This window comes from Nicotiana tabacum, chromosome 11 (genome assembly GCF_000715075.1).
Source record: "Nicotiana tabacum cultivar K326 chromosome 11, ASM71507v2, whole genome shotgun sequence".
Lineage (NCBI taxonomy): Eukaryota > Viridiplantae > Streptophyta > Magnoliopsida > Solanales > Solanaceae > Nicotiana > Nicotiana tabacum.
In genome coordinates this window covers 63,941,827-63,968,587 of record NC_134090.1, presented here as the reverse complement: position 1 = coordinate 63,968,587, position 26,761 = coordinate 63,941,827, and the positions used below count along the sequence as shown (strand labels likewise).

The window sequence follows — 26,761 nt, the reverse complement described above, 5'->3', positions numbered from 1 at the left end:
CGTTGTTTGATTTGAGGGAGCACCAGGTGGAACTAGACCTCGTCCATTCGCGTTGTTAGAAACACTCGAAAATGCATGCCTTAATTTCGTCATAACCTGATCTTGCCGTGAGAGATGACCCATAATGATCCTTTGTTGCTCCCTCAGGATCCTTACTATTTCAACGATATAATCCATTTTATGAATTTTTTCATCATAATTCAAATGATACTTTCTCATCTCAAATTCAAATAAATCTTATCTCTCTATTTTTATAATAATTTCTTTTAGTTTATTGTTGTGAGTAAGCTTATTTACTCGTTACTTGAAATTCTTTCATTGTTCAATATTTTTTTGTTTTAATTTTATTAAGAATTCAATTATGTGGTATTATCTATTATATGGCCTTTTTCATCATAATTGGAAAGACACTTTATCATCTCAAATTTAAATAAGTCTCATCCTTCTATATTTTTTATTTTATCTTTTTTATTTATTATTACTTGTCATTATTGCATTTGTAGACAATAAATTGCGTCGAGAAAATAAAATCAAGACCGAAAATATCGCAACAATCGTAGTATTTTATTTTAAATATTTGAGTGTACAATCTCTATGAATCCTCTGATTCTTCTTTCCAATAGTAAATAAATTCAAGGGCCTTTGAGCTTGATCTTGAATCTATATTTGTTGTCACTAATGATGATCTTGAATTCAACTAGCATGAACTTTGATTTGAACTCGTACTCCTTGAACCTTGATTTATTCTTCGTTCTTGAGCTTGAGCTTGATTGCTTGAACTTGAACTTGAACTTGATTTGTTCTTCATTCTTGAGTTTGAACTTGATTTCTTGAACTTGAACTTGATTGCTTGAAGCTTGAAACTTGTAGAGAAATTTGCGGTGTTTGATCCACGAGCTCTCTCTTGCTTCTTGTTATAACTTTTGTTGTCCTTTCTGAGTTATGAAGACCCCTATTTATAGTTGTGAAAGGGAAGAGTTGTGATAAGAACAAACTCTTTCCGACCAATCAAATTGAAGTGTAACATGGCCGCATTTGATTGGCCAGAACATGTCACTTGCACACGTGGCGCGATTTCATTAGCCTTTTAATATGACTTGGCATGCCTTGTCATTTTGACACGTGACATGGTCCTATTGGCTCTTCCGCTTGACTTGGCGCGCCACATCATGTGACACGTGGCACCAAACTGGGCCTTTAGGAAGATGACATCTTGGGCTTAATGAAGTAAGCTCATCACTTTAGCCCAATAGATTAAGACTTATTTATTTAATCCATTTATATTGGACCTATATAATTAATTTATTTATATATTAGCCCATAATATTTATTTAGACCAATATATCTTGAATTTAAAATATAGTCCAAATTATTTTATGGATTTAATTTAAGTAAAATTTATATGCCTACAACATTATTTATTATTTAATATTTTTATATTTTCATGTGACGTTTTATTAGTTTATAATTTGATGAAATATCCTTGCTTAATATTCCTACTCCCAAAATTTTATTTACTCAAGTTAATTTTGTTGCTAAAAAATATTCAGCTAATATTTAAATTTGTCAATAATATTTTGAGTATTATTAAAATACTCTCACATTACTTATCTAATATAGATATTTTATTTAAGATCTTATTTTGCTGCTTGAAGTTTTTAAAATTTTTAAAGTCATCAAATATATAAAAATTATTATTTTCTTAAAAAGAATTTAGATATTTAAAAATTTGAATTTGAATTTAAAAATAATTAAATAACTCATTATTAACTAACCTAGCTAATTTTTTTCTAAAACTACCACATGTCTTTCTCCTACGTTGCCACTTGTCATAATCATAGGCTAGACTCTCTTTGTTTTAATAATATATAGATAGATATAGAATATAGAATAGAATATATAGAATATAGATAAATATATAAATATAGAATTTTGTTTTAAGTCATCAAATCTTTAATATGTTAAGTAAATTAATTTACTTTATTTTATATTTTAACTTGTCCCAATATATAAAAATTATTATTTCCTTAAAAAGAATATAGATATTTAAAAATTCGAGTTTAAATTTTAAAAATAATTAAATAACTTATTATTAACTAAGCTAACTAATTTTGTCCTAAAACTACCACATGTCTTTCTCCTACGCTGCCACTTATCATAATCCTAGGCTAGACTTCGTTCCTTTTAATAATATATAGTTTACTAATTTTGTTTAAGTCAAATAGAAGTTTCCATAGAGAAAGTAAAATTAAGTTTTAAATAATAGAGCAACAAAAAGAATTATCAATAGATATTTACAAGATTTTCATATTTACCCATACTATTTTAAAGCAATTTAACAATAAATATTAAATAATTTTCATCTATCCACATTACTCCCCTCGCCGGCGAACTCCTCCACCCGCACCGTTGATCTCTTTCTCCCGTGAATTCTCGCGTCTGTAAGTTTCTCCTTTTTCCTCTATTATACTGCTCCCAGTTTTAGTTAGTTTTCTTGTTTGGTTTAATTCAATTTTGTAGTATTTTTTTTCTTTTGTAGAAGAATGTGGAAGTTGAAGGTTGGTGAAGGAGATAATCCATGGCTTCGGTCGTTGAACAATCACGTAGGACGGCAGGTCTGGGAGTTTGATTCGAACATCGGGTCTGAGGAAGACCTAGCTGAGATCGAGAAGTTTCGCGAAGAGTTTCGCAACAATCGTTTTGAGACAAAACACAGTTCTGATCTTCTTATGCGTTATCAGGTGGAGTGATGATCACTGAAATTTACCTTCTCGCAAATATCTACCACATTTCTTGATCCTTGATGTTGTTGTTGTTGTTTGTTATTGTTACTCTTATTGTTGTTGTTTCTCTCTGTGGAAACTGGAAAGATGTATGGTGATTTGCTATGTACTTGTGTCAGCTTCAAAGCTTAATTCTTATGTAGATTTGTACTTTGTGCTCTATAGTTCTCTGCTACTTTGTATGAATATTCCTCCTCTTTATTGAAGATTCTAAGATTTTTTTGTGTTACATATATATCGGAGAGGATGTGAAATTCTCTGTTAGCGCTTTTACTTTACATCCTATGCTTTTCCAAGAGTTGTTTAGTCTATCAGATATTTATATGTCAGTTGAAAAATATAATGAACTGCTAGTGCTTTTTTTATTTTATTTATTTATTTATTATTATTATTATTATTATTTTGGATAATTTTGGCCTCGGATGAGTTTATATGGAGTAACATGGTTGGTGAGGATTCATATAGCCGACTACAACTTGGTTCTGACTGAGGCATAGTAGTTGTTGTTGTTGTTGTATATTGGGATAAATATGACAGACGTTTGTGATATCAGATTGTATATGTTTCTGTGGACACTTCGCCAAAATAATACTATAGCTATATGCGCTGGCAGTATTAGTTTGATTTCTTCCAGAATTACTTAGAAGTACTGATTGTATGCTTCTATCAGCTCATAATTATCTTGTATCCTGTGTGTAACTTTCACATGGACAAGAATGGAATATGTGTTGGGGTGTTTTAGAACCTAGTCTACAATTTGCTAGGTGACTTGGCAGCATGACACTCATTATTTCTTTTAACAGCTGTTCTAGGTGAAAAAGATAGCAGCATTTGATTCTTGTGAGTATCTCCCATACGAAGTAGTCGTTATCACATTCTTCTTTGTTTTCTCTTCTGAATTTCAGTTTTCAAAGGAGAACCCCTCGGGTACAATTTTGCCCCAAGTCCAAGTTATAGACATTGGAGATGTAACCGAAGATAATGTAGCCACCACATTGAAAAGGGCTCTCAGTTTTTATTCTACTCTACAAGCTCATGATGGTCACTGGGCAGGAGATTATGGAGGGCCAATGTTTCTAATGCCTGGCCTGGTAATTGCTTTTCTTGCATTGATTGGTTATAAAATCACATTCCTATTTATTTCATGGCTTGAAATTAGGCTGTAAACTTTTGCTATGTCGTAATGTACATTTCCTCTGCTAGTCTATGTTGTAATCAATGACGATCGATCTCATTATACAGACCAAATATAAGCACTTCGCTTTCTTTGTTTTTTATGTTGTTAATCTAATGGTATAGGTTATTGCATTATCTGTTACTGGGGCACTGAGTGCAGTGTTATCCGAAGAGCATAAACGAGAGATATGTCGTTATCTTTACAATCATCAGGCATGTACAACATTTTGAACTTATTTCTTATTATTTGTATTGCTCTGTTGTCAATTTTCTGAAGTTTTCCTGATGGACTTCCTTTTCTGTTTATTCTAAACTTTTCTTAACATCGTTAAATGGCAGAACAGTGATGGTGGGTGGGGTTTGCATGTTGAAAGCCCCAGTACCATGTTTGGTTCTGTTTTGAGTTATGTTACTCTGAGGTTGCTCGGTGAAGGAACTAATGGCGGAGAAGGGGCAATGGAGAAGGGACGCAAATGGATTTTGGACCATGGTAGTGCCACTGCAATAACCTCGTGGGGGAAAATGTGGCTCTCAGTTTAGTAACTTTAACTTTTACTTATTTATTTACTTCGCGCGTGCTTTGTTAGATGTGTGTCAGGTGATGTATTCTTGATAATTTTACATTTTCTTGCCCCACTGATTCATTAGGTGCTTGGCATATTTGAGTGGTCTGGGAACAATCCACTTCCTCCAGAAATATGGCTTCTTCCCTATATCCTTCCATTTCATCCAGGTCAGTCTGCAGTTTCTTTTGTTCATTATTTTCAATTTGTAAATTTCAAATCCAGTGTACTTATAAGAAGATCTCAAGTTCAGCGTAATAATTCGTGTCTGGCGACAGATGAAAAAGCAGGTCTGATTTTATTTCTACATTTTTCTTTAAAATAAGTAACAAGTTCGTATCAACTGATTAGGTTGGCAAGCCACAATTCAAGTAAATAACCTTTCTTCATACCAAATGTAATTTCTATGGGTCTTAAAGTTTCAGTAAGTAGCTTATGTTCCCATTAGGCTGTTTATTGGCGGTCTATTCTCTTGTTTCCCGAAAATGCTAAGCATTCAAACCAGCTGATTCATTTTCAGAAACAGCTGCGTCTTGTCTTCTCTAAAGAAAACACTTATTTTGTTAAATCTTCCAGGAAGGATGTGGTGCCACTGCCGGATGGTTTATCTGCCAATGTCATACTTATATGGTAAAAGATTTGTTGGACCAATCACACCAACAGTTTCATCTGTGAGAAATGAGCTCTTCACAGTCCCTTATCACGAAATAAACTGGAATAAAGCACGCAATGAATGTGCAAAGGTTAGTATGAATAGTAATTAATGCAATTGAAAGGCGCATATTTGCTGTGTCTAGTCTAGGGACAATCATGAGAAGAGCTAGAAGTGTCCTGCTATATCAATTACTATCTCACTTATTCTATCTGTGAAGAAATGGATCTTGATCCTAACTCAACCCAATAAGCTACTTCATGAGCTACTATTATCCAAAGCTCCTGATGTTAATTCTGTCTGCATCAAAAGAAATCCTGTATAATAAGCAGCCGATGTAAGACTATGTGGATTGCGACTTTTTTACTGTTCTTTTCCTTATAGCTTTCATTTTGTTTTAATGAGCAGGAAGACCTCTACTACCCTCATCCTCTAGTTCAGGACATCCTCTGGGCCTCTCTTGACAAGCTTGTGGAGCCGATTTTTATGCATTGGCCTGGGAAAAAATTGAGAGAAAGCGCTCCGCACTGTAATGGACCACATACATTATGAAGATGAAAATACTCGCTACATATGCATAGGGCCCGTGAACAAGGTACTAATGCTAAACTTCTTTTGTGGATACGTTAAAGTAATCAAAATCAAACCCTGTCTCGTATGATACACGACCTGTGGAAGAATTGTGGGAATTTGTCGATGTTTCTTCCTGGTCCAGAGCATTTGTTGTTAATTGTTTTCACCTTTAAATCTTAGACTAATCTTTTTGCTACTTCTTTCATACTTATGTTTGGGAAGTTTCTTCAATTGTCTAAGTTGCTCGGACTCTTCACTTTCAGTGCCGTACCCGTGTCGGACACGACGTGGGTGTGGGTGTGAGATCGGTATCGGAACTGGTCAACCGATTTTGGGTAGAATACATCAACAATAACAAACATAGTATAAGCCCACAAGTGGAGTCTGGAGGTCAACCGATTTTGGGTACTTTGATAAAATCGACGTAGAAATTCGAGATAGATACCATTGTATCTGAAATAAAAACAAAAGCTAAGGTGAAATTGAAGAAAAATTGGAATACCATGTATGTAGAAACCTCTAAGTTAGTCATTTTCCTTTTTTCTCTTTCTCAGATTCTCCTTTTGATCAATATTTTGTACGCCTCAGAATACCTTATAACTTTTTCTCATAGTGTCTCATAATTGAGACAATTTTTATAACTCCATTTTTAGATATTTTAAATATTTTTAGGAGAATCTTCGCATCCATATCTAGGTACCTGAATATGTATTCCCGAATCTTAAAACTTAGATCATGAAGGATTCTACCTCTAGATCCACACCCGTATCAGACACCCGCCCTTGAGTCTGTGCAACTTAGTCAATTGTTCCTCGATGAGCTACAAACTAACCTTCAGTTTGTCAAATATATTGATGTAGCTCCATATAACATTGAATTTTACTATCTTAAATTCTAGTCTAATTTTACCTTTATCTTTTAGTTAGAAATAAAGTAGAGATTAGATTCTCTGTATTACTTCCTCTGTCTCAATTTATATGGTGGTGTTTGACTAGACGGAGAAAGAAACAAATATACTTTTGAAACTTGTGGAAACATGCCATGACATAGGCCTGAAATTATGTGGCTATAAAAGCATCCCATGAAGGGTAAAAAGGAAATATACGTTAAATTGTTTCTAGATATAGACACGTGTCATTCTTTTTAGAATATATTAATAAGGAAAGATTGTCACATAAGATGGGATAAAGGAAGTTGTTAGATATTATCTTATCTTTAATCAAAGATAAGGTTTTATCATCTTATCTTACTAAAGTTCGAGTAGTTTTAAGAGTTCTAACTTGTTCAGAATTCATCAGTGTATAAATAGGATTTTGATGTACTTTGTAGGAGGAGATGAGTTTGATGAGCTGAGTAATACATTATTAATTGATTTTTCAATCTTATTTTTCTTTTTCCTTGTCCTATTTCTCTCTATGTTCTCTCCCTTCTCCCTCGATCCTTCTAGTCTTGCATCAACTTGGTATTAGAGTTTAGGTTTTGATTCATCACAGGCTGTTGCACTCATTTGCACCATGTACATAATAAAACACCCATCATCCTATCCTCTGCAATGTAACCCATACCTCAACATTCAATGGACCTTCTTTTCAAATCTTTCTTGAATTTTGGAGATGGTTATTAGGTTTTGCAAGACGCCATTACAAGTGGAAATTTTGTTTACTTTAATTGGTGGTTTGAAGCAAAACTCTATTCAATAAAAGGATCATTGCTTCATGCTGCATGAATTCAATAAGTGTGAATTTTATTCCATAAATCTGGAACTTTTGGAGTTTGACCTGATTTTGCACTCATCATTTTCATGTTATTTCCCAACTGTGGGAACATGATGTAGTTCAATAAGACATTGCATTATTGTCATCTCTAGTTTTAATTTTACCTTTTTCTTTTTGTTGGAATAAAGTATAGACCATCCTACTTCGTTTAATTAGATAAGGTTTTATCTTTAGTTAGAGACAATATTTTGTTTTCTAATTATAAGTAAGATTTTGTCTAGTCTTATGTTAAAGATAGAGTTATAATAGTTTTAAGAGTCATAACTTGTTCAGAACTCATTTTCCTATTAATAGGAATCTGGAGTGCTTTGTTTGGTATTCACTTCATGTATAACACTTTATGAATTGATTTATCTTTCTCTCTCTATTTTTCTACCAGTGTCCCTTCTCCATTCTGGTGCTACATCATATATTCATCCCTTTTTATGGTAAACTGATCCATCATGTGCAGGTCTTAAATATGCTTTGTTGCTGGGCGGAAGATCCTAATTCGGAAGCTTTCAAATTACATATTCCACGATTATATGATTATCTATGGATTGCTGAAGATGGCATGAAAATGCAGGTCTAGAAATATTACTTGATAATATTCATAAGTCCTATAGTAATTAGTTCTATTTTATTTTTCTCTGGAAAGTAAGACAGTTTAACTTTATAGATGATTGAATTGGCAGAGTTTCTCAAGTTCCCCGCTATAGTTGCTATGATATTAATTGTTAACATCATTTTCCTTATTTCTAGTAGTCTAAAGATGATATGATGCCAAATTGCAGGGATATAATGGAAGTCAATCATGGGATACTTCTTTTGCTATTCAAGCAATCATTTCGACAAACCTTGGTGAAGACTATGGTCCAACTTTGAGAAAAGCACACACGTACATGAAAGACACGCAGGTAATACCTCTGCTCTTTAATATATATGTGGCGTTTTGTCCTTATTTATCTTGTTTTTCATCTCTGGTGTGCTAAATTCTTATTTTTTGTAAAGGTGTTAGAGGATTGCCCAGGCAATCTTGATTTCTGGTATCGTCATATTTCAAAAGGAGCTTGGCCTTTCTCTACTGCAGATCATGGTTGGCCTATTTCAGATTGTACAGCGGAGGGGCTTAAAGTAGGCATTTTTTTTTAAAACCTTCATTTGTTGAGACGTTTTCATTTGTAGTAATCCCTTTGTGCCATGTCTATCAGGTATGTCTTCAACTCTCCAAACTTCCCATGGAGATTGTTGGTGAACCATTGGAGGCAAAGCGTTTGTACGATGCTGTAAATGTTATGCTATCATTACTGGTAAAAGCATTTTCTTTATGTAATTGGAAAATATGGTTTTTTTCCTCATTAGATCAGCCTTTTGATGATTTCTTGCAACTGGATTCTTGGTAGTTACATATCCAACATATAGTTATTGTAATATCTTGAAACTGCACATTGCTTTGAATTATTGATGAAGCCTTTTCTAGGATGTAATATGCAGAATCCTGATGGTGGCATTGCGACGTATGAACTGTCAAGGTCATATCCATGGTTGGAGGTATTCAGTTTGGCAAATAACATTAGTTCCATATCAATGTTTTTTTAGCTTTTACAGCAAGGAGCATACTGATATTAATAATCTACTTATCTTGTAATAGCTGTTCACTTGTGTAACCCAATCGCACCACCCTGAGTTTTGGATTTCTATGCACTAATTTGCCTTTTTATAGCATTTGAAGTTTCAAATAATGTTCCCGTTTCACCAAATTTTATATTTTCCTTATATGCCATCCTCTACTTCTATGACCTAAAGCAAGTAGTTGCTCGTGATCTCTACATTTTTATCAGCTATCACAATTCTCCAGGACAACAGGATGGTTATCTCCTCTAAGGTTAGGGTATGCAGATATGTTAGAACAGTATAATGGCTGATGAGTCCAACAGTTTCAGACTACCTGGTTGTATAAGTGCTAGGCACTTGAACGCCTAGGAGTGCAGATACCCAGGGCTGTTGTGGCAACTGGATTATCACGTCTTAGCAAAATGAAAAATGTTAGTATAGGACTCTAGGTGTCTGAAGTCCAAACAGGGTACGAGAAAAGTTGGTTTTGTAAAAAGTTCTTTGATGTCATTAGATCCCTGGATTCATTTAGATGTAGTAGTTGTTTTTGTTAGTTAATCATTTTTCAGATGTTTAATAGGAGGCAAACTGTGATACTGCCTTTTTTGAGGGTTTGATAGTCATCTTAGAAGCTAGTACATTGTTCTCCTTTTTGAAGTGGTTCCCTGCTTTCAGATGGAAAACGGGGGATTCTCCACTCTTTTTCGCCTTTGGAAAGCTGAGAGCCTTGCCAAATTTTTACATGAAAGGCTTCATTACAGATCTGTTTTACGTTTATGCCCCCTGTTAGTTTCTAAAGTTACTTCTACGACTTCAACATCTGCTCTACTGGTGAACTACACTGTGATGAAAACCTAGGGTATTTGCTTATGCTGCATGCCTGTTTAATCATTTACAGCTTGTCTGATATAGTTGGGGCCAAGCCATTTACATATCACAAGCATTTTACCTATGTTGCTCGGACTCTCCGAAAATGTGGCCGGATATGTGTTGGATCCTCCAAAAGTAGTGCATTTTTGAAGGACCCAACACGGGTGCGGCTACATTTTGGAGAGTCCGCGCAACATATTATTTTACTGTAATACATTTTAAAATTTTATTTATAAAGAATACTAGTTGTGTTATGTAACTAGACAATGCATATGCTAGGAGGGAATACTGTACCAGTGTATTATGTTGGATTCAGAACCTTTTACCATCTCTTCTGTTTCACCCATTTTCGGCATTTCTTTTCTTTCCTTTTTTTTTTCTCTTTGTTAATTCCTAGAATATTTCTCACTTATTTCATAGATTTCTCCCGAGATTGTTTGGAGGGTCTCCTTAGGGAGATATTTATCTCCTTTATTTGATAAACTCAGGGTAAGGGCCGAAGATTGAGTTCATGCCTTTTTCTTGGGTCCGTGTAATTCTGTTTGGGCTTTTCAGAGAAGAGGCAATTGGATTCCTTCATTTATTCTTTTATTCTAATGGGAGGAAAAAGACTTTCATGCTTTATGGTTTGAATTCAATGGAATCCTTGCTCCTAGCTTATATTCGCATAGCTACTCATGAGTCATGAGTAAAACATCTAACTCCCTATAACACATGCAATTGAGAGACTGCAAACGCAATTGCTAAAAATTTAAGATATAGATGTATTGACTAATAAACTATACAATTGAAAGGATTCTCATGGAAAATATAAAATAGAATAAAGTTAATTAAATGCAAGAGAAAACATGAGTTCTCGGCAAAGGAACTGCTATCTTTCTCATTACTGATAATATAGATAAGACACTACTTACATGTTTTGTCATTCTTCTGCTTCTTAGACTTCTATTATGCAAGTCCATTGTTAATGTGGAATCATGTTTTCCTCCTTCAGATAGTCAACCCTGCTGAGACTTTCGGTGATATTGTTATTGATTATCCGTAAGGCATCTGCACCTGTACCTTGTTTCATCTATCAGACTACTTGAGGTGTGTGCAAAAAGGTTTGGAACTTAAGATTAGCCAAAATTATTTGCAGTTATGTAGAGTGTACCTCAGCTGTAATTCAAGCTTTAGCAGCATTTAAGAAATTATACCCCGGGTATCGGAAAGAAGAAGTGGACCATTGTATAAGAAAAGGTGCCTCATACATTGAAAAGATTCAAGCAGCAGATGGCTCCTGGTTAGTTCTTGTTTCCAGTTATAGCCTGTTTCTTGTTTACTGTTCTTTTTCCCCTCTTTGGCTAGTAAAACCATTAGAATTCACTTAATCTCTGAGGTTTCTGGTTAGGTACGGATCTTGGGGAGTTTGCTTTACGTACGGCACATGGTTTGGGGTGAAGGGCCTGCTGGCTGCTTGGAGGAGCTTCAACAATTCTTCTAGCATCCGCAAGGCCTGTGATTTTCTGTTGTCCAAACAAGTATTGTCTGGTGGCTGGGGAGAGAGTTATCTGTCTTGTCAGAATAAGGTAAATGCCATTTCATACCTTGTCAGTTCATGTAAGAGCTATCATGGTTCTCTGTGTACCTTGTAATCTTGCTATGCATGGTATAAAGCACTAATCTCATGTAAATGTTTAACATCAAAACATGTATAGAGATGTTCTCTACTAATAAAGCTATGAATCTTTAGTAACCATGCTAGAATGATTAAGTTCTTCAAACTTGCTTCTAGGTTTTTAGTACCTCACTTTCTTCACAACAACAACAACGACCCAGTATAATCCCACAAGTGGGGTCTGGGGAGGGTAATATGTACGCAGACCTTACCCCTACCCCGAGGGACAGAGAGGCTGTTTCCAGGAGACCCTCGGCTCAAGAAAGCAATAAGAGACGATATATTAGTACCATCAATAGACTCATAATAAAATAATAACAATATAAGAAATACGAAATAGATGGATCGTATAATAATAACAAGCAGATAAAGCCCTGCATCAATAGATGACCAGTAGTATCCTAAGACTAACTCCTAACTGGTTAGTCTCACTCTAGTGCGCTGTACAAATATTCACAACTTCCCCCTAACCTACAACCTTAATGCTCGACCTCCACAATTCCCTGTCAAGGGCCATGTCCTTGACTTTCTTCACTTTCTTCAGCTGGATAAAATGAGAGATGAAGTCCTTAATATCAACCATATATGAATAGGAAAAAAAAACTCTTTGATTTAGAACTTGTCTGTTAGAGGTATCATTGAAATCATTAATGAACCACTGAGTTACAAGTATAATTAACTAGTTTGGTAATGCAGTTCAATAGAAAAATGTTACAGTCAATTCGATAACTATGTCCGCAGCTATTAGCTGCTGTATTTCCACTCAAGTGCTGGCCATAACTCTAACTTATTTGCAATTACTGGAATTATTTGCCTCTCAGTTCTAGAAACTAATTTTCAAAATTTGTGTCTTTTATTTTCACTTTCTTACTTTTATAGGTGTATACAAATCTTGAGGGCAACAGATCTCACATTGTTAATACAGCATGGGCTATGCTGGCTCTTATTGAAGCTGGACAGGTATGACTAGTTTCCACCTCAAACATGGCTCATTCCAAGGAGATGTTAGTTAAACCACCTTGTCTTGTCAGAGCTTTGAGGACCAGAATCTGTTATACAAATTATGATTTGATCTTTTGGACCAAAACTAATTTTTCAAAGCTAATTAATTGATGGTTTGCCATTAATTTGAAAGATTAGTTTATTACTGCTGAGTGTTATGGAAAATTTCTGGAGTCAGCTATAGACTTCATGTCAGTTGCCCTGGATTCTCATGGATGAAAATTTCAAAATGGTTGCTGGCAGTGTTGCTGGAAAATTTCAAGTGATTTAGGTGAGGATGTGGTCTAACCACGTCTACAGTATGATTATTACATCTTTTTATTTAATTTTCCCATGGAGGTCAATGGTGGAGGATTTCTTTTCTAAGGATACATGTTTATGTGTCGGTCATGTGAATTGCATTCATATTTCATTTCTCTTGCTTTCTTAATGGTTCTCTACTCATATAATGTGCTTGGTAACAAGATGTCAAGATGGGATGGAAACTAGTTGAGGCCTAAGGTGACTTGATGCCCTGTTACTTTGATTGATCTGGGTAATGATGGTATTGTATTGGGAAAAATTAAGTTCATGTATCGAATTAATTATGAGGTGACATATCATGACACATGGACTGGTAAAAGAATGACAGTTGGCAAAAAATAGTTGAAGAGGCATGAGCTTCAGCAGGCACGGGCAGAGATCCAAGGAAATCAGAAAGGATAGGTGCTCGAACCTCTTGATATTCAGGGGTCACATCAGAAGAATGAACCTAAATAGCAAAAGGGGTATAGATACGTATTATTGGTAATTAATAGGCATTAATTACGGAAAAAGTTATGGAATCTGTATTGAATCAGTTATGATTACCAATTATAACGTTACATTAAATGTCATTAATTGTCCATAATGACTCCATTATGAAAGGAGAAAAACATATTACTTAGATATAACTATAAAAGGTGAGGACTGAACATTTGTAAGGACACGAAATACTATTGGAATATACTAATTTACTTTACTTTCTATTCGGTCGTTATTTATATCAATTATTCCTATTTCTATTTGATTATCAGTAACCCGAGTTCTTCTAAAAATAGGCTTTGACCGAAATCCCTATTTTTGGCTAAACAAATTGGTTCCGTTACCGGGAATCTCATAATCGTCTGCTTTCCAAATCGATTCTTTTATCAAAAACGATCATGTCGAATGTCAACGACAATAATCAACACAATTTACCACCTCAAGATCCACAACATCAAGTGAACGATGCAGATGACAGAACCCAACCTCCTTCGCCACAACATTCTCAGCGATAGTCATGAGAGGGGACTCCAGACGAATCTGAAGCAAATCAAAATGACGGAGTTATGAATGAACAAGCACTCGATGACGCTCTTAAGAAATTAATTGCTCAACAAGTCAATAACGCTCTCCAGGCTTTTACCAGTCAGTTGCCGGTTGCACCGCCAACACCAACTCCGAATAATAACACTTTGGAAAACTCACGTTCTGGACTCGTTAATTCAGGCAGTGTTGGAACTCCCAGCGAGTCTCGTGATGGAGAACCAGGTAACATAGTCAATTCTGATTTACAAAATTTAGTATTAACTTTGCAGAAACAGCTCAAGGAGCAAAGCGATCGCATAGAGCAAATACCTGGAGTACCGCCTGTAATCAAGGGAATAGATATGGATAAATATTCACAACAACTTTGGAAGCCCAGTGCTGCTCCTCTGCCAATTCCGAAGAAATTCAAGATGCCCGATAATTCCAAAATACGATGGCACAACTGATCCACGAAACCACATGACTGCATTCACAACTGGTGTGAAGGGCAACGACTTGACCAAACAAGAAATTGAATCAGTATTGGTCAAAAAATTCGGTGAAACACTTACCAAGGGAGCATTAACATGGTATTCTCTTTTACCCGAAAATTCTATAAATTCTTTTGCTGAGCTTGTAGATTCATTTATCAAAGCCCATTCGGGAGCTCAAAAAGTCGAAAAAAGAATGGAGGATATTTTCAAAATAAAGCAAGGAGATTCGGAGCTGCTTAGAGAATTCAGAGCTGCTTAGAGAATTCGTAGACAGATTCCAGCGTGAAAGGATGATGTTATCGCGCGTACCTGATAACTGGGCAGTTATGGCTTTTGCTAGTAATTTAAACGAGGAAAGTTCAAAAGCCACGAGACGACTCAAGGAAAGTCTACGTGAATTTCCAGCAACAACTTGGAATGATGTTTACAATAGATACAACACGAAGTTGAGGACAGAAGAAGATACCATCTCTCGGTCTCAAAAAGAAGAGAGGGTAAGTTCGAGACGTGGTGAAACTGAAAAAAGGTCCGGAAAAAATAGATACGAGCCTTACATGGGACCAGTAGGAAGAGACTCACGTTCAAAGCAGGACAATACAAGGTACAATCACAAATCGAGAGATAGAGAGTCGGGCTCATCGTCAAGGTTTGGGAAAGAGCGAAACACACGAGAGACGAGAGATGATGGTAGAAGCTCGAAGGCAAAATTCGGCGGTTACAATTTCAATGTTAGCACATCAGAATTAGTAGCAGTATTAAGAAGCATAGGTGATAAGGTGCGGTGGCCAAAGGAAATGAGATCAAATCCGAATAGGCGAAATCCTGATTTCTGGTGCGAGTTTCATAATGATCATGGTCACAAAATGGCAGATTGTAGATTGCTGCGAGGTGAAGTTGACCATTTATTAAAGCAAGGATATCTTACCGAATTGTTTAGTGAAAAAGGTAAACAAACATACATGAAGAACAGGCAGGAGCCCCCTAAACCTCCTTCTCCTAAAAGGACCATTAACGTTATAAGCGGGAGAGAAGAAATCAATGGCGTAACATATACGACAGCCAAGAAAGCTTCAAAGGTTACAGTCACACACGGGAAGGGGGTTCGACATGTTTTCAAAAGAAGAAAGTATTACATTTGATGATGCAGATGCAGATGGCGTACTAACTCCACACAACGATGCACTGGTAATATCTCTACTTGTACATGATACTAATGTGAAACGAGTTTTGATTGATCCAGGTAGCTCTGTGAACATCATTTTGCTAAGAGTATTAAACGAAATGCAAGCTGAAGATAAGCTGGTACCTAAGGCGCATACTTTATCCGGCTTTGACAATTTAAGCGTCGTAACAAAAGGGGAGGTAATACTCGTAACATTCGCAGAGGGAGTTGTTAAAGATACGAAATTTCAGGTGGTAGAGATGGACATGGCTTATAATATGATTCTCGGTAGACCATGGATTCACGAAATGGATGCTGTGCCATCTACTCTACATCAAGTTATTAAATTCCCTTCACAATGGGGAATACGTCAAATCCGTGGTGATCAACAGACATCTAGGAGCATCAACTCCATAGCAGATTCAAGCGCAAAAAACGAAGAAAAATAGCAATTACAGAATTTAGTTGAGGATGCTGCAACACAAGCCTCAGCTGAACACGGGCGGACAGATGTAGACTCGATGCCCGATTCCATCCAAGAACCGGAAGAAAATGAAATCATCAAAACAACGATTGAAGAGTTGGAGGCTGTAGAACCATTCATACAATGGCTTGAAAGGAAAGTCTACATTGGGGCTAACTTAAGCCACGAAATGAAAGATAAGTTGACTGAATTTTTGAAAACTAGCATGGATTGTTTTGCCTGGTCCCATTCTGATATGACAGGAATACCTCCGGAAGTAATGACTCACAAGTTAAATGAAGATCCATCATATCCACCGGTCAAACAAAAGAAAAGAAAGCAGGGATCTTTCAAAAATCAGGTGATTCAAGATGAGGTGCAAAATTTTTTAAAAATTGGGTCTATCCGCGAGGTAAAGTATCCAAATTGGTTAGCTAATACTGTAGTAGTACCAAAAAAGAATGGTAAATGGCGAGTCTGTATAGATCACATTGACCTAAACAAAGCTTGTCCTAAAGATTCTTTTCCATTACCGCATATAGATCAACTAATTGATGCTACTGCAAGACATGAATTGTTAAGCTTTTTAGATGCATATTCAGGGTATAATCAAATCAAAATGGATCCCCTAGATGAGGAAAAAACTTCATTTATAACAGACAGGGGGACTTACTGTGACAAAGTAATGCCATTTGGCCTCAAAAACGCTGGGGCCACATATCAAAGGTTGGTGACCAAAATGTTCCAAGAACATTTAAGGAAAACCATGGAAGTCTACATAGATGATATGCTGGTCAAATCTCAACAAGCAGGGGATCATATTCAGCACATGTCTGATACATTTCAGATTCTCCGTAAATTTAACATGAAGCTAAATCCCGAGAAATGTGCATTTGGCGTTTCGTCAGGGAAGTTTTTGGGATTTCTTGTTTCTAACCGTGGCCTTTTATGAAGTGGGGGATGGATATCGTGGGTCCACTACCACAAGCAAAAGGCAAGGTAAGATTTTTGCTAGTACTCACTGATTACTTTACTAAGTGGGTAGAAGTATGTGCTTTTAAACATGTACGAGAAAAAGAGGTCAGAGATTTCATTTGGCGAAATATCATATGCCGATTCGGCGTACCAAAGGAAATCGTATGTGATAACGGCCCGCAATTTATAGGCGCACAAATCACAGAATTTTTTCAAAGTTGGCAAATTAAAAGGATTACTTCAACGCCTTACCATCCGGTGGGTAATGGACAAGCTGAATCGACGAATGAAGTCATTATCAACAATTTGAAGAAAAGATTGAAGGAATCCAAAGGCAATTGGCCAGAGGTGTTACCTGGTGTTTTGTGGGTTTACCGCACAACAACGAAAACAAGTATGGGTGAAACACCGTTCTCACTTGTATATGGAGCTGAAGCCTTGATCCCAGTCGAGATAGGGGAGCCAAGCACGAGATATACACAAGCAACTGAGGAGTCTAATGAAGAAGAAATGCGAATAAAACTAGATTTACTTGAAGAAAGAAGGGAAGCTGTACTAATAAGGATGGCAGCGCAAAAATAAGTTATGAAACGATACTATAACCGGAAAGCTCGTTTAAGATACTTCAAGATTGGGGACTTTGTACTCAAGAAGGTTTTCCAATCCACGAGAGCAGCTAGTGCGGGAAAGTTAAGTCCAACTTAGGCAGGACTTTATAAGATTCACGGTATCGCAAGAAAAGGAGCATACGAGCTGGAAACAATGGATGACAAGATTTTACCTTCACATTGGAATGTCGTTCATCTGAAGAGATACTATTTCTAAGGAAAGGAAATATCCACGGGCAGGTACCCTCATTTTAAAATTTTATTTTTGAATTGTTAAAATTTTACTAACGATTTTAGATGATAGGCAAAAAGCTAACCCGTACTAAGTGATGAATCACGACCTGCAAGACACGTGGAAAAATATAAATTCCCGGTCTACGGTTACAACTATTCTGATAGAAATTTAAGTGGGTTAAGCAGTCTTCATCTACAATCGTACCTCCGAGTCCCGTATGTTTTTCCTTTTCAGGAAAAGGACCACATGGTAGGAGTAATCAAGTGCTCGAGATTTCATACTTCAAAGCTCAAACACTTGGGGGACTATATAATATACATAGGACATATGTATAAAGAAGGCAAAGAAGATTGAATGAAAGTTAAATTCAAGTCAAGCCCAAAAGTCTACTCATCAAATATGTCAAGTGCAGAGCAAAGTCACGAGCCAATAACACAAGCCAGTCAAAAAAACCCTTCATATAGATTTCAAAATCTTATGATGTCTAGGTTAAAGGCAACTTGGATTTTATTTCCTTTTTTGCAAATCTGTTGTAATAAAAACAGTTACGAAAAGTCATAGAAGATATTTAAATATATGTAAGATGTTACTTAAACTTGACAAAGTTCCGATGAAAACTTTATCAAAGTTATTTCAAGAAACATGTATGTTCCTATTTCATTTTCGTATATTTACACCATTATGAAGTTGAGACGTCTTCCTCATTAAGTGTCGAGTATAAAAAGGTCCTCTTTTATAAAATTCATGTTTGATTCAGACATCCATGGAGTTAATAAAGCATTTTATAAAACAAAAAATGCAAAAAGGGTAAAACTTAAACCCACAAATTAACTAACAAGTCCTTGAATATAAAGGCAAGAACGAGCAAAACAAAGGCTCAAGACAATTAAGTAAAAACAAAAACTTCTTAATATTAAGGTTCAGACTAAGTATGAACCTAGTCGTAAACTATTTGTCATTTATACAAAATGCCCCGAAAAGGTCTGGGGACTTGTCATTTTCAAAAAACTAAACCCTCAAATGGGACCGAGGGTTAAAACCACATTCCACCAAGAAAGTAAATAAAAGAAGTCACACTTCATAAGCTTTCACTGAGGGGCTAAAGAAGGATCTAAAGCAGTGTCACTAGAGCAGAAGGTTCGAGTTGGCTTGCAGGAGTTGGGGCATTCACTGTACCCATATCATCTTCAACATGCTCGGGAGTATCAGCCATAGGATAATGGAAGTCTTGGCCTTGCTGAGTTTTTTCAATAGTCTCCTTTATCTTGGCTAACTCAGCATCCAAGTTGAAACCCTCTTGGCTAGCCTCCACAAAGGTATCGTGGCGTGTGTTTAAAATTGCCCAACTCACTTCAATGGCAGTCTTGTCCTCAAGAATCTCATAATCTTTCTCCCATTGATCAATCTCATTTTTGAGCTTTTCATTCTCAGCCAAGGCCGAATCATAAGAAGCTTGTAGAGGAGCAAGTGAACTTTCTAGAAAACTGACCTTATTAGAAGACTCACGGAGATCTTCTTGGGTATGAGTAAGTGATTGAACAAGTTCACCGGCGTAAACTTCTTTTTCATTCAGCAAAGCCTTCAATTATCTAATCTCTTCACTGGCTTTGGAGAGTTGCTCAGAAAACGATGTCTCGAGGAGATTTTTATCCTTGCCAGCTTGATTTGAGGAAGCCTTCTCAACTGCTAACTCTGAAGTTAAAACCTTCAATTGCTGCTCTAAGATTGATCTAAAAAAAGGGGGGGGTAAGAACTTTAATAGAAGAAAGATGTAATAAAGTGTGAAAAGAAACAAATACCTTTAAAGATGACTGCACTATGTTATTCATCCAAGTCAAAGAGTTGTGACTCTCAAGCTTGGATTTCTCAACTGGACCGATCAGAGGTTTCAACCACACGTCAGCCCGACTTGATTTTCTCAAAAGGTTACCCTCGGCAGGAACCTCGATGATAATTTGCTTCATAGCTCCACTTCCAATTGAGGAACCAACCTAGGTATGAAGGACAGTAGTAGGGGGAACTGTGGAAGAGGTCAAAACAGCTTGGGACGGAGCAACAACGGCAGCAGTTGCAACTGGTAAAGAAGACGTCACAGGAACATGCATGGTAAATGAGGCAAGGAGTACTTTATCAGAAACTAAACCAAATTGTCACCACCAAACCCACGAGCAAAAAGTTGATCATCAGAGTCACGAGCTGCCACAGGAGTGTCATCATCAGAGATTACCATGGTGGCTTTAATAGGCTCGGTAATGGGAGCAGAACGGGGAGGGGTTGCTTCATCATCTGAAAAGACGCGCCTTCTGGCCCGTTGCCTTTTAATCATGGAACTTCCGTCCTGTTCTTCTTCTTCTTCTTCTTCAGAATCTTGAGTCGTATCAGCCTTCCTTTTCGATGAAGAACCCAAGATTATCTCTTGAGCTCTTTCCAAGGAAACTCCGGAAGCTACGACTGCATTGCCACTAATACCTCGAATGAGAAATCCTGATAAAAAAAAGGATCAAAACAAGTTCTGAAAAAGGGATGAATAAAAATATGAAGAAGATATGAGAAAAGCCTTTACCATGAGTTCCCATGCGACAGGTTTTTCCAAGATCTACCTTCCATAGGAGCAACATTCAATAACTTTCCTACCCAACCATGAAAATTGGGAATCTCATCAACAGTTCCCATGGTTGCTGAAAAAGAGGGAAAAGTTAAATGGTAGCGAGCAAAATAGAGAGAAAAGATAGAAAAAGTTGTAAAAAGAAAACTTACGTGCAAAATTCCACTTCTCGGGAAATGGAACATTTTCTTGACCCACTAAACCAACAGTGGGGGCAACAACAAATCTGGCATACCAGCCACGGTCCTTATCATCCTCTGGACTAACTAGCACTCTCTTACTTCTCGCTACTAAAGTGAAAATCCCATGGCGGAAAAGTTTAGGAGAGTAGAGATGAATCAAATGAAAGAAAGTAAAAGGCAAACCAACCATATTGGTTAAATGCCGTAAGCATGCAACAACCCTCCACACAATGGGGCCAATCTGTCCTAAACAAACATCGAAAAAACGACAGAATTCGATGATAACAGGATCAATGGGGGGTTTGAAATTCAATGTAAAAGGGTATGTATGCACAAAAGAAAACCCAGTCAAGTAAGATGTAATCCTTTGGTTAGCATTGGGAATTATAATGGGGAAATCATGTCTCCAGGGCAATCCCTACGAACAACAGAGATCAGACCTTCAGTAATTTGAGATGGGTAAATATCTGCACGATCTAAAGAAGACATAGAAGAAACTTGGTTTCTGATTTATTCTCTATCACTATAAAAAGATAGTTCAGCAGGAACAATTTCATCTACCAAAGACTCACGAAGAGGCTCATTAGAGTCTTTATTTCTAGACGAAGACCTCTGGGAAAGATAACCCCTAGTTCTAGAAGGTGGAGTAGAACTTACTGGAGGAATAGACCTCGTATCGATGAAGACCCTAAACTACGAAGTCTTCCTCCTCTCCTACTTCTAACAGGGGCAAGAGGAAGGTCATCAATAATGGAGACTCTTCGAGGGTTAGGGTTTGAAGAAGACATAGTAGTACGAGGAAGAAGAAAACAAGAACTGAATATTCTAAACTTTTTATGATAAAGACAAAGACGAAAAATTGTATTTATACTCAGAAGCAACCGTCAAGGGAAAAGGTGTAATGATGGAAACGTCATGATGGAAGCTGTCGCTTCGTAATTGATGAAGCCTTAAAAAAGTCCTAAAAGACGCTGAAAAGTTGCAGAACCAATCGGGGGATGCCACGTGTCACAAACATTAAATGGAAGTGACATATGAAGCGTCAGTTCCAAAGAAGAGATAATGGCGGCAAATATTCCCGCTTTAATAAGATCCACTTCCCAAATATTCTATTGATGAATAAATGGCAAGTGGGGGGACTAGCTGTATTGGGAAAAATTAAGTTCATCTATAGAATTAATTATGAGGTGACATATCATGACACATGGACTGGTAAAAGAATGACAATTGGTAAAGAATAGTTGAAGAGGCACGAGCTTCAGCAAGTACGGGCAGAGATCCAAGGAAATCAGAAAGGATAGGTGCTCGAACCTCTTGATATTCAGGGGTCACATCAAAAGAATGAACCTAAATAGCAAAATGGATATAGATACGTATTATTGGTAATTAATAGGCATTAATTACGGAAAATGTTATGGAATCTGTATTGAATCAGTTATGATTACCAATTATAGCATTACATTAAATGTCATTAATTGTCCATAATGACTCCATTATGAAAGGAGAAAAACGTATTACTTAGAAATAGCTATAAAAGGTGAGGACTGAACATTTGTAAGGACACGAAATACTATTGGAATATAATAATTTACTTTGCTTTCTATTCAGTCATTATTTACATCAATTATTCCTATTTCTATTTGATTATCAGTAACCCGAGTTCTTCTAAAAATAAGCTTCGACCGAAATCTCTATTTTTGGTTAAACAGGTATTGCACGGAGCATTTTGGTGAAATTACCGCAGTATTAATACTATTGCTTTTAACTTTTTCTTTTTCTTTTTCCTTTGGATGGGGGAGAAATCGAAGGGGTGGATAAAGGGAAGAAGTCAACGTACTGATGATCTTGGGAAGCATCTTTTCATGAAAATTAGGTTAACCTTCAAAATGATGACATCCCATGTATTATTTCTTTTGCTTTTATTGGTTCAACATGTTATGATTTACCGAGATGACATCCAAACGGAAAGCTTTTGGCATTCTATGATCAGTGGTTGAAGTAACACACTAATACCTGCCATTCCTAAACTGAGATGTTGATTGCAAGAAATAATCACAGAGATGGAGGCTCTTCAACTTGTACCAAATTGTCACTTATAAAAGTTTAAAAAAATGATAAAAAAGAGTCTAGCTAAGTTATGTGTCTTCAGGCCTAAAATTGATGCACTTCTAGATTTTGGCTATCAACTTCTTGACGTGTAAACACTCGTCGCTGCTTTACTTTGTGCTTTGTATAAAATCGATGAAATCTTCTGCTTTCTGATCACCACTAAAGTGTTAGCTTTCCTTTCTGCAGGGCAAGAGAGATCCGGCCCCATTACACCGTGCAGCGAAAGTATTGATAAATTCTCAGCTTGAAAATGGAGATTTTCCTCAGCAGGTAATTCTGTGGCCACTAAGATTTGTAGGTCGCAACATATATATATTTAGAATGCTAACCATTATAAGAATTAACCCAGTTTGTTAGATTCAAACGTACCAGTCATCCAAGTTCTTCCGATACAATTTTCAATTGGTCAAAAATCTCGAGTTACATACTGAAATAATTGTCAGGCTAAACTTGAACGACGAGATCCATTCTAAAATTTAAATTGGTAGTTATAAAGCAGGTGACAGCTTGACTTTCAAAAGGGGTGAAGTATTGGAAAGGTTGATCCTTTTTATATTTTTCCTGTAGCCTTTGAATCCTGATAGAAGTGTTCCTCCTCGAATAAATAATGGGAGTTGCAGATGATTCACAAGTTTAGATGGTTGTTGTGATTTTTCCAGTTTATGTGGAACTTTTCGCTTTTCGAGAGTCAATTTGACTAATCTTTGAAGCTAAACTGGACTGGATCAACTCAAAAACTTTAAAAAGTAAAACCTGAATATTCAAAAACTATATAAGAAGTACTATAAATTGCAATTCTTCTTATGTTAATTTGATAAAATAAATACATTTTAAATATTGGTCAAAGTTCACGTAGTTTGAATCTCGAGGAGCAGAAAGTGCCATTTTATGGGGCAGAGGGAGTACTTTATTTCATTCTTTCATTGTGTTCCTAGTTAATCTCAAAGATATGCCTTCAGCCAATAAGCCTAATTGTTGACTTATTAGACTTCAAATATAATGCCTGAATTAATCTCAGTCACTATAAATTTAAGTTTACTGGAGCACCAGAAACTGATTGGATAAAATCTTCTATTTGTATTTACGAACTAACAACTTCCTCTAGAAGGGCATGCACGAATCTTAAATATAGCAAAAATCAGTTCTTTCACCGTGCATCGAACTATAATCATAAGATTTTCCACCTTGCATGTACAAGTGTAGTCTTGGTTGGGGTAATACATGCGATGAATCAAGAAAATATCTCACCCATTTTAGTTGTAATGACATCTTATTTACTATCTTCTCTTCAAGAATCGTGCCAAAACAAATTATGTGCTTTAACTTGTATATGTTTGCCAAATCTTAAATTTCCCAGGAGATAATCGGGGTCTTCAACAAGAATTGCATGATTTCATATTCGGCATATAGGAACAGCTTCCCAATTTGGGCTCTAGGAGAATACCAATCTCAGGTACTTAAAGCTCAATGAGTGGCATTTCTAGATGAACTATGGAAGTCCCAGTTTTAGTGATTATCTATCTTACTTCTCATCCTGCCCTCAATACATGCCCTGAAGTTGTCAGTGAGCCATTTCACAGCTTTTGTATGAGTTTTCTTGTTGAGAGTTGCTTTAGCTATGAGCAATCTGTGAAATTGAACAAGCAGTGGGCATTTCTTATTGATCAGAAACAGGCCTCGTGGCCTTGAATCGACAACAGGAAATCTTCTGTTTATTCTTTTGGTTTTAGTTTTAAATATTTGTTTCTATAACCATTATTTTTATTTGTTTATTGCATCAGTTATACATATTAGAGGAAATTGTTTAAGGGGTTGATTCTTCCATTCTGTTTCTTGTTCTGCACCCCACTAAAACTTAAACTTCAAATTATGCTTTGAAGTGTTGGCCCTTCTCTGTTTCTGTTTCCACGCAATTTGTGTTTATGATAAACTCAAACTCAGTGTAATTAAGAAGTTTAGTCTATGTATACAGATCAAGCCATGTTTAGAAGTCAGGGTATATATATATATATATAATCTAAACTTACAGTTTATTAATTTGTAATTTACATCAGTGCCCATGATAACTGAATTCATAAATTATGGTCAAGAGATAATACGAACTGCTAGATAAATAAGCCAAGGTTTTAAAGCAAGAGTACTACTAACTTATCGAAGTATTATCGTAGTAACTTACGTCTTATAGAGGCTTGAATTGAAAATCTGAATTAATCATTCCACTTTGATCGTCTATGTACATTGTTTCTTGTCAAATACACATGTAACGTAGAAACTAGAAACTGAAACGAGTTTGATCGTTACGGTCTTAAAGGTTGATTATCACCTTGCTCAATATGTTTGCGCAATAGGACCTCTAATTTTTTCGGGTTAAACCAATAGTAATGCTTCTTGTGAGCATGTAATTTTTGCCTAATACAAATTACTCCTAAATTTTCCCAAAAATCGATTTCTATTATTTCTTTTTTAGTTTTATAGAATTCTTAAGAATTTCTTGTTAATTGTTGTTTGCATTTAGTTGCACATTTATTTTCAAAAAAAAAAAAAATCATGAAAAATACCATTAAAATGTTCAGAATTTCATGCATTGCATTTTAGGTTTTGTGTGTGCATTTTTAGGATTAATTTGTTAATTAATTGCACTATTAAAACAAAAATCACAAAAAATATTGTTCATTTTCATATTTTTAGTTTCTAGTTTTAAATTAGTAAGTTCCTTTAGTTTTAAAGTTAATGAATTGTTCGAATGTTAGAAATAGTTAATTAGATTTATTTCACAATTTAGATTTGATTTAGGACCTAATCTAGGGTTTTAATTAATTAGTTTAGAATTTAAAATAAATTAGAAAAAAAGAAGAAAGAAGAAAATACAAAGAAGAGGAATTAAAGAAATATGTTGTCACTGGGCCAAAGCTTCAATGACCCAAAAATGCCCAAGTTCGCCCTAGCCCAACTTCCTCATTCCGGTCCAATCCCCTAAATAATCAAAACGATGTCGTTTTTATAACGAAAATCTCAGCCCTTGATATTCCTAATCTAATGGCCCTAAACTCACCAACTTCTTCTAATATAATTGCCTGAGACCAGAACCCCTCCCCCCCCCCCCCCAAAAAAACCCCCCCCACATAACTCGTCCCTCTCTCACCCCTTTCTCACCACCGTCTGCTGCTCGCCGGAAATCGCCCACGGCGGCGGCACTGCTCCAAACCCGCCCAAAATTACACCCTATACTCCCCATATTCTCCTAAACGTCATCCTACCATTAATTTCCCCAAAATCCCCACCCATATTCACCAATTTCAAATCTCAGAAACCCTAAAACCCAAATTTTTCGCTTTTTTGATTTTTGTGAGCAAATTCGCCCGTTTTGACTAAAGACTTACATTGGTCAATTGTTCTTAACAAGAACAATTGGTTAATATTGGTTTTAGGTCATTTCGAAACTCGCCCGATTCCGGCCAAGTCAACACTGACCGGCCAAGCTTCGTCGCCTTCATCATTCGTCAATTCGCTTCGTTCGTCGACTCATTTCTCAGCAAAAATCAGTATATCGCTTCTTTTATTCCCTCCGTTTTTATTTTTAGTGTTGCATTATTAATTAGGTGTTAATTTTGAATAAGCTTGGTTATTTATTTGATTAAGTTCATTAAAATTAGGATTATGTGGGTTAATTGCATGATTTTAGGATTAATATCTTTTTGTTTATCATTTTTGTTTGGTTTTCTATTCTGGACGGATTTCATATTAGTAGGTTTATTTGTTTTTCTTTTTGCCTTAATTGAAACTTGAGGGGGGAGGGGTCTAAAGGAACATTGGAAACTTAGGGCATTGAAAATCAGGAATTAGGTCAAAATTGGTGTGGCTATTTGTATTAAGCAGAACTTAAAGGGGTCATTTGAGAAGTAAAAATGGGGGAATTTCAGATAAAAATATCAGAAGCTTCTAGTATTGGACAGTTGCCATTTTTAGTTTTTTTTTT

General features: G+C 36.1%; 1 protein-coding gene across 1 annotated transcript; it reads left to right on the top strand.

Moving 5' to 3' along the window:
- The first annotated feature begins 2,372 nt into the window (after window positions 1-2,372).
- Window positions 2,373-24,829, top strand: LOC107806219 (cycloartenol Synthase-like). Its single transcript, XM_016630343.2, is given in 20 exon segments — window positions 2,373-2,441; window positions 2,540-2,741; window positions 3,689-3,874; window positions 4,083-4,172; window positions 4,299-4,493; window positions 4,608-4,692; window positions 5,099-5,265; window positions 5,583-5,683; window positions 5,685-5,769; window positions 7,974-8,087; window positions 8,296-8,418; window positions 8,513-8,635; window positions 8,713-8,811; window positions 8,996-9,052; window positions 10,980-11,026; window positions 11,124-11,267; window positions 11,376-11,553; window positions 12,522-12,602; window positions 22,972-23,055; window positions 24,143-24,829. Coding segments are annotated over 19 exon segments (2,271 nt in total). The 5' UTR covers window positions 2,373-2,441; window positions 2,540-2,543; the 3' UTR covers window positions 24,257-24,829.
- The last annotated feature ends 1,932 nt before the right edge of the window (window positions 24,830-26,761 follow it).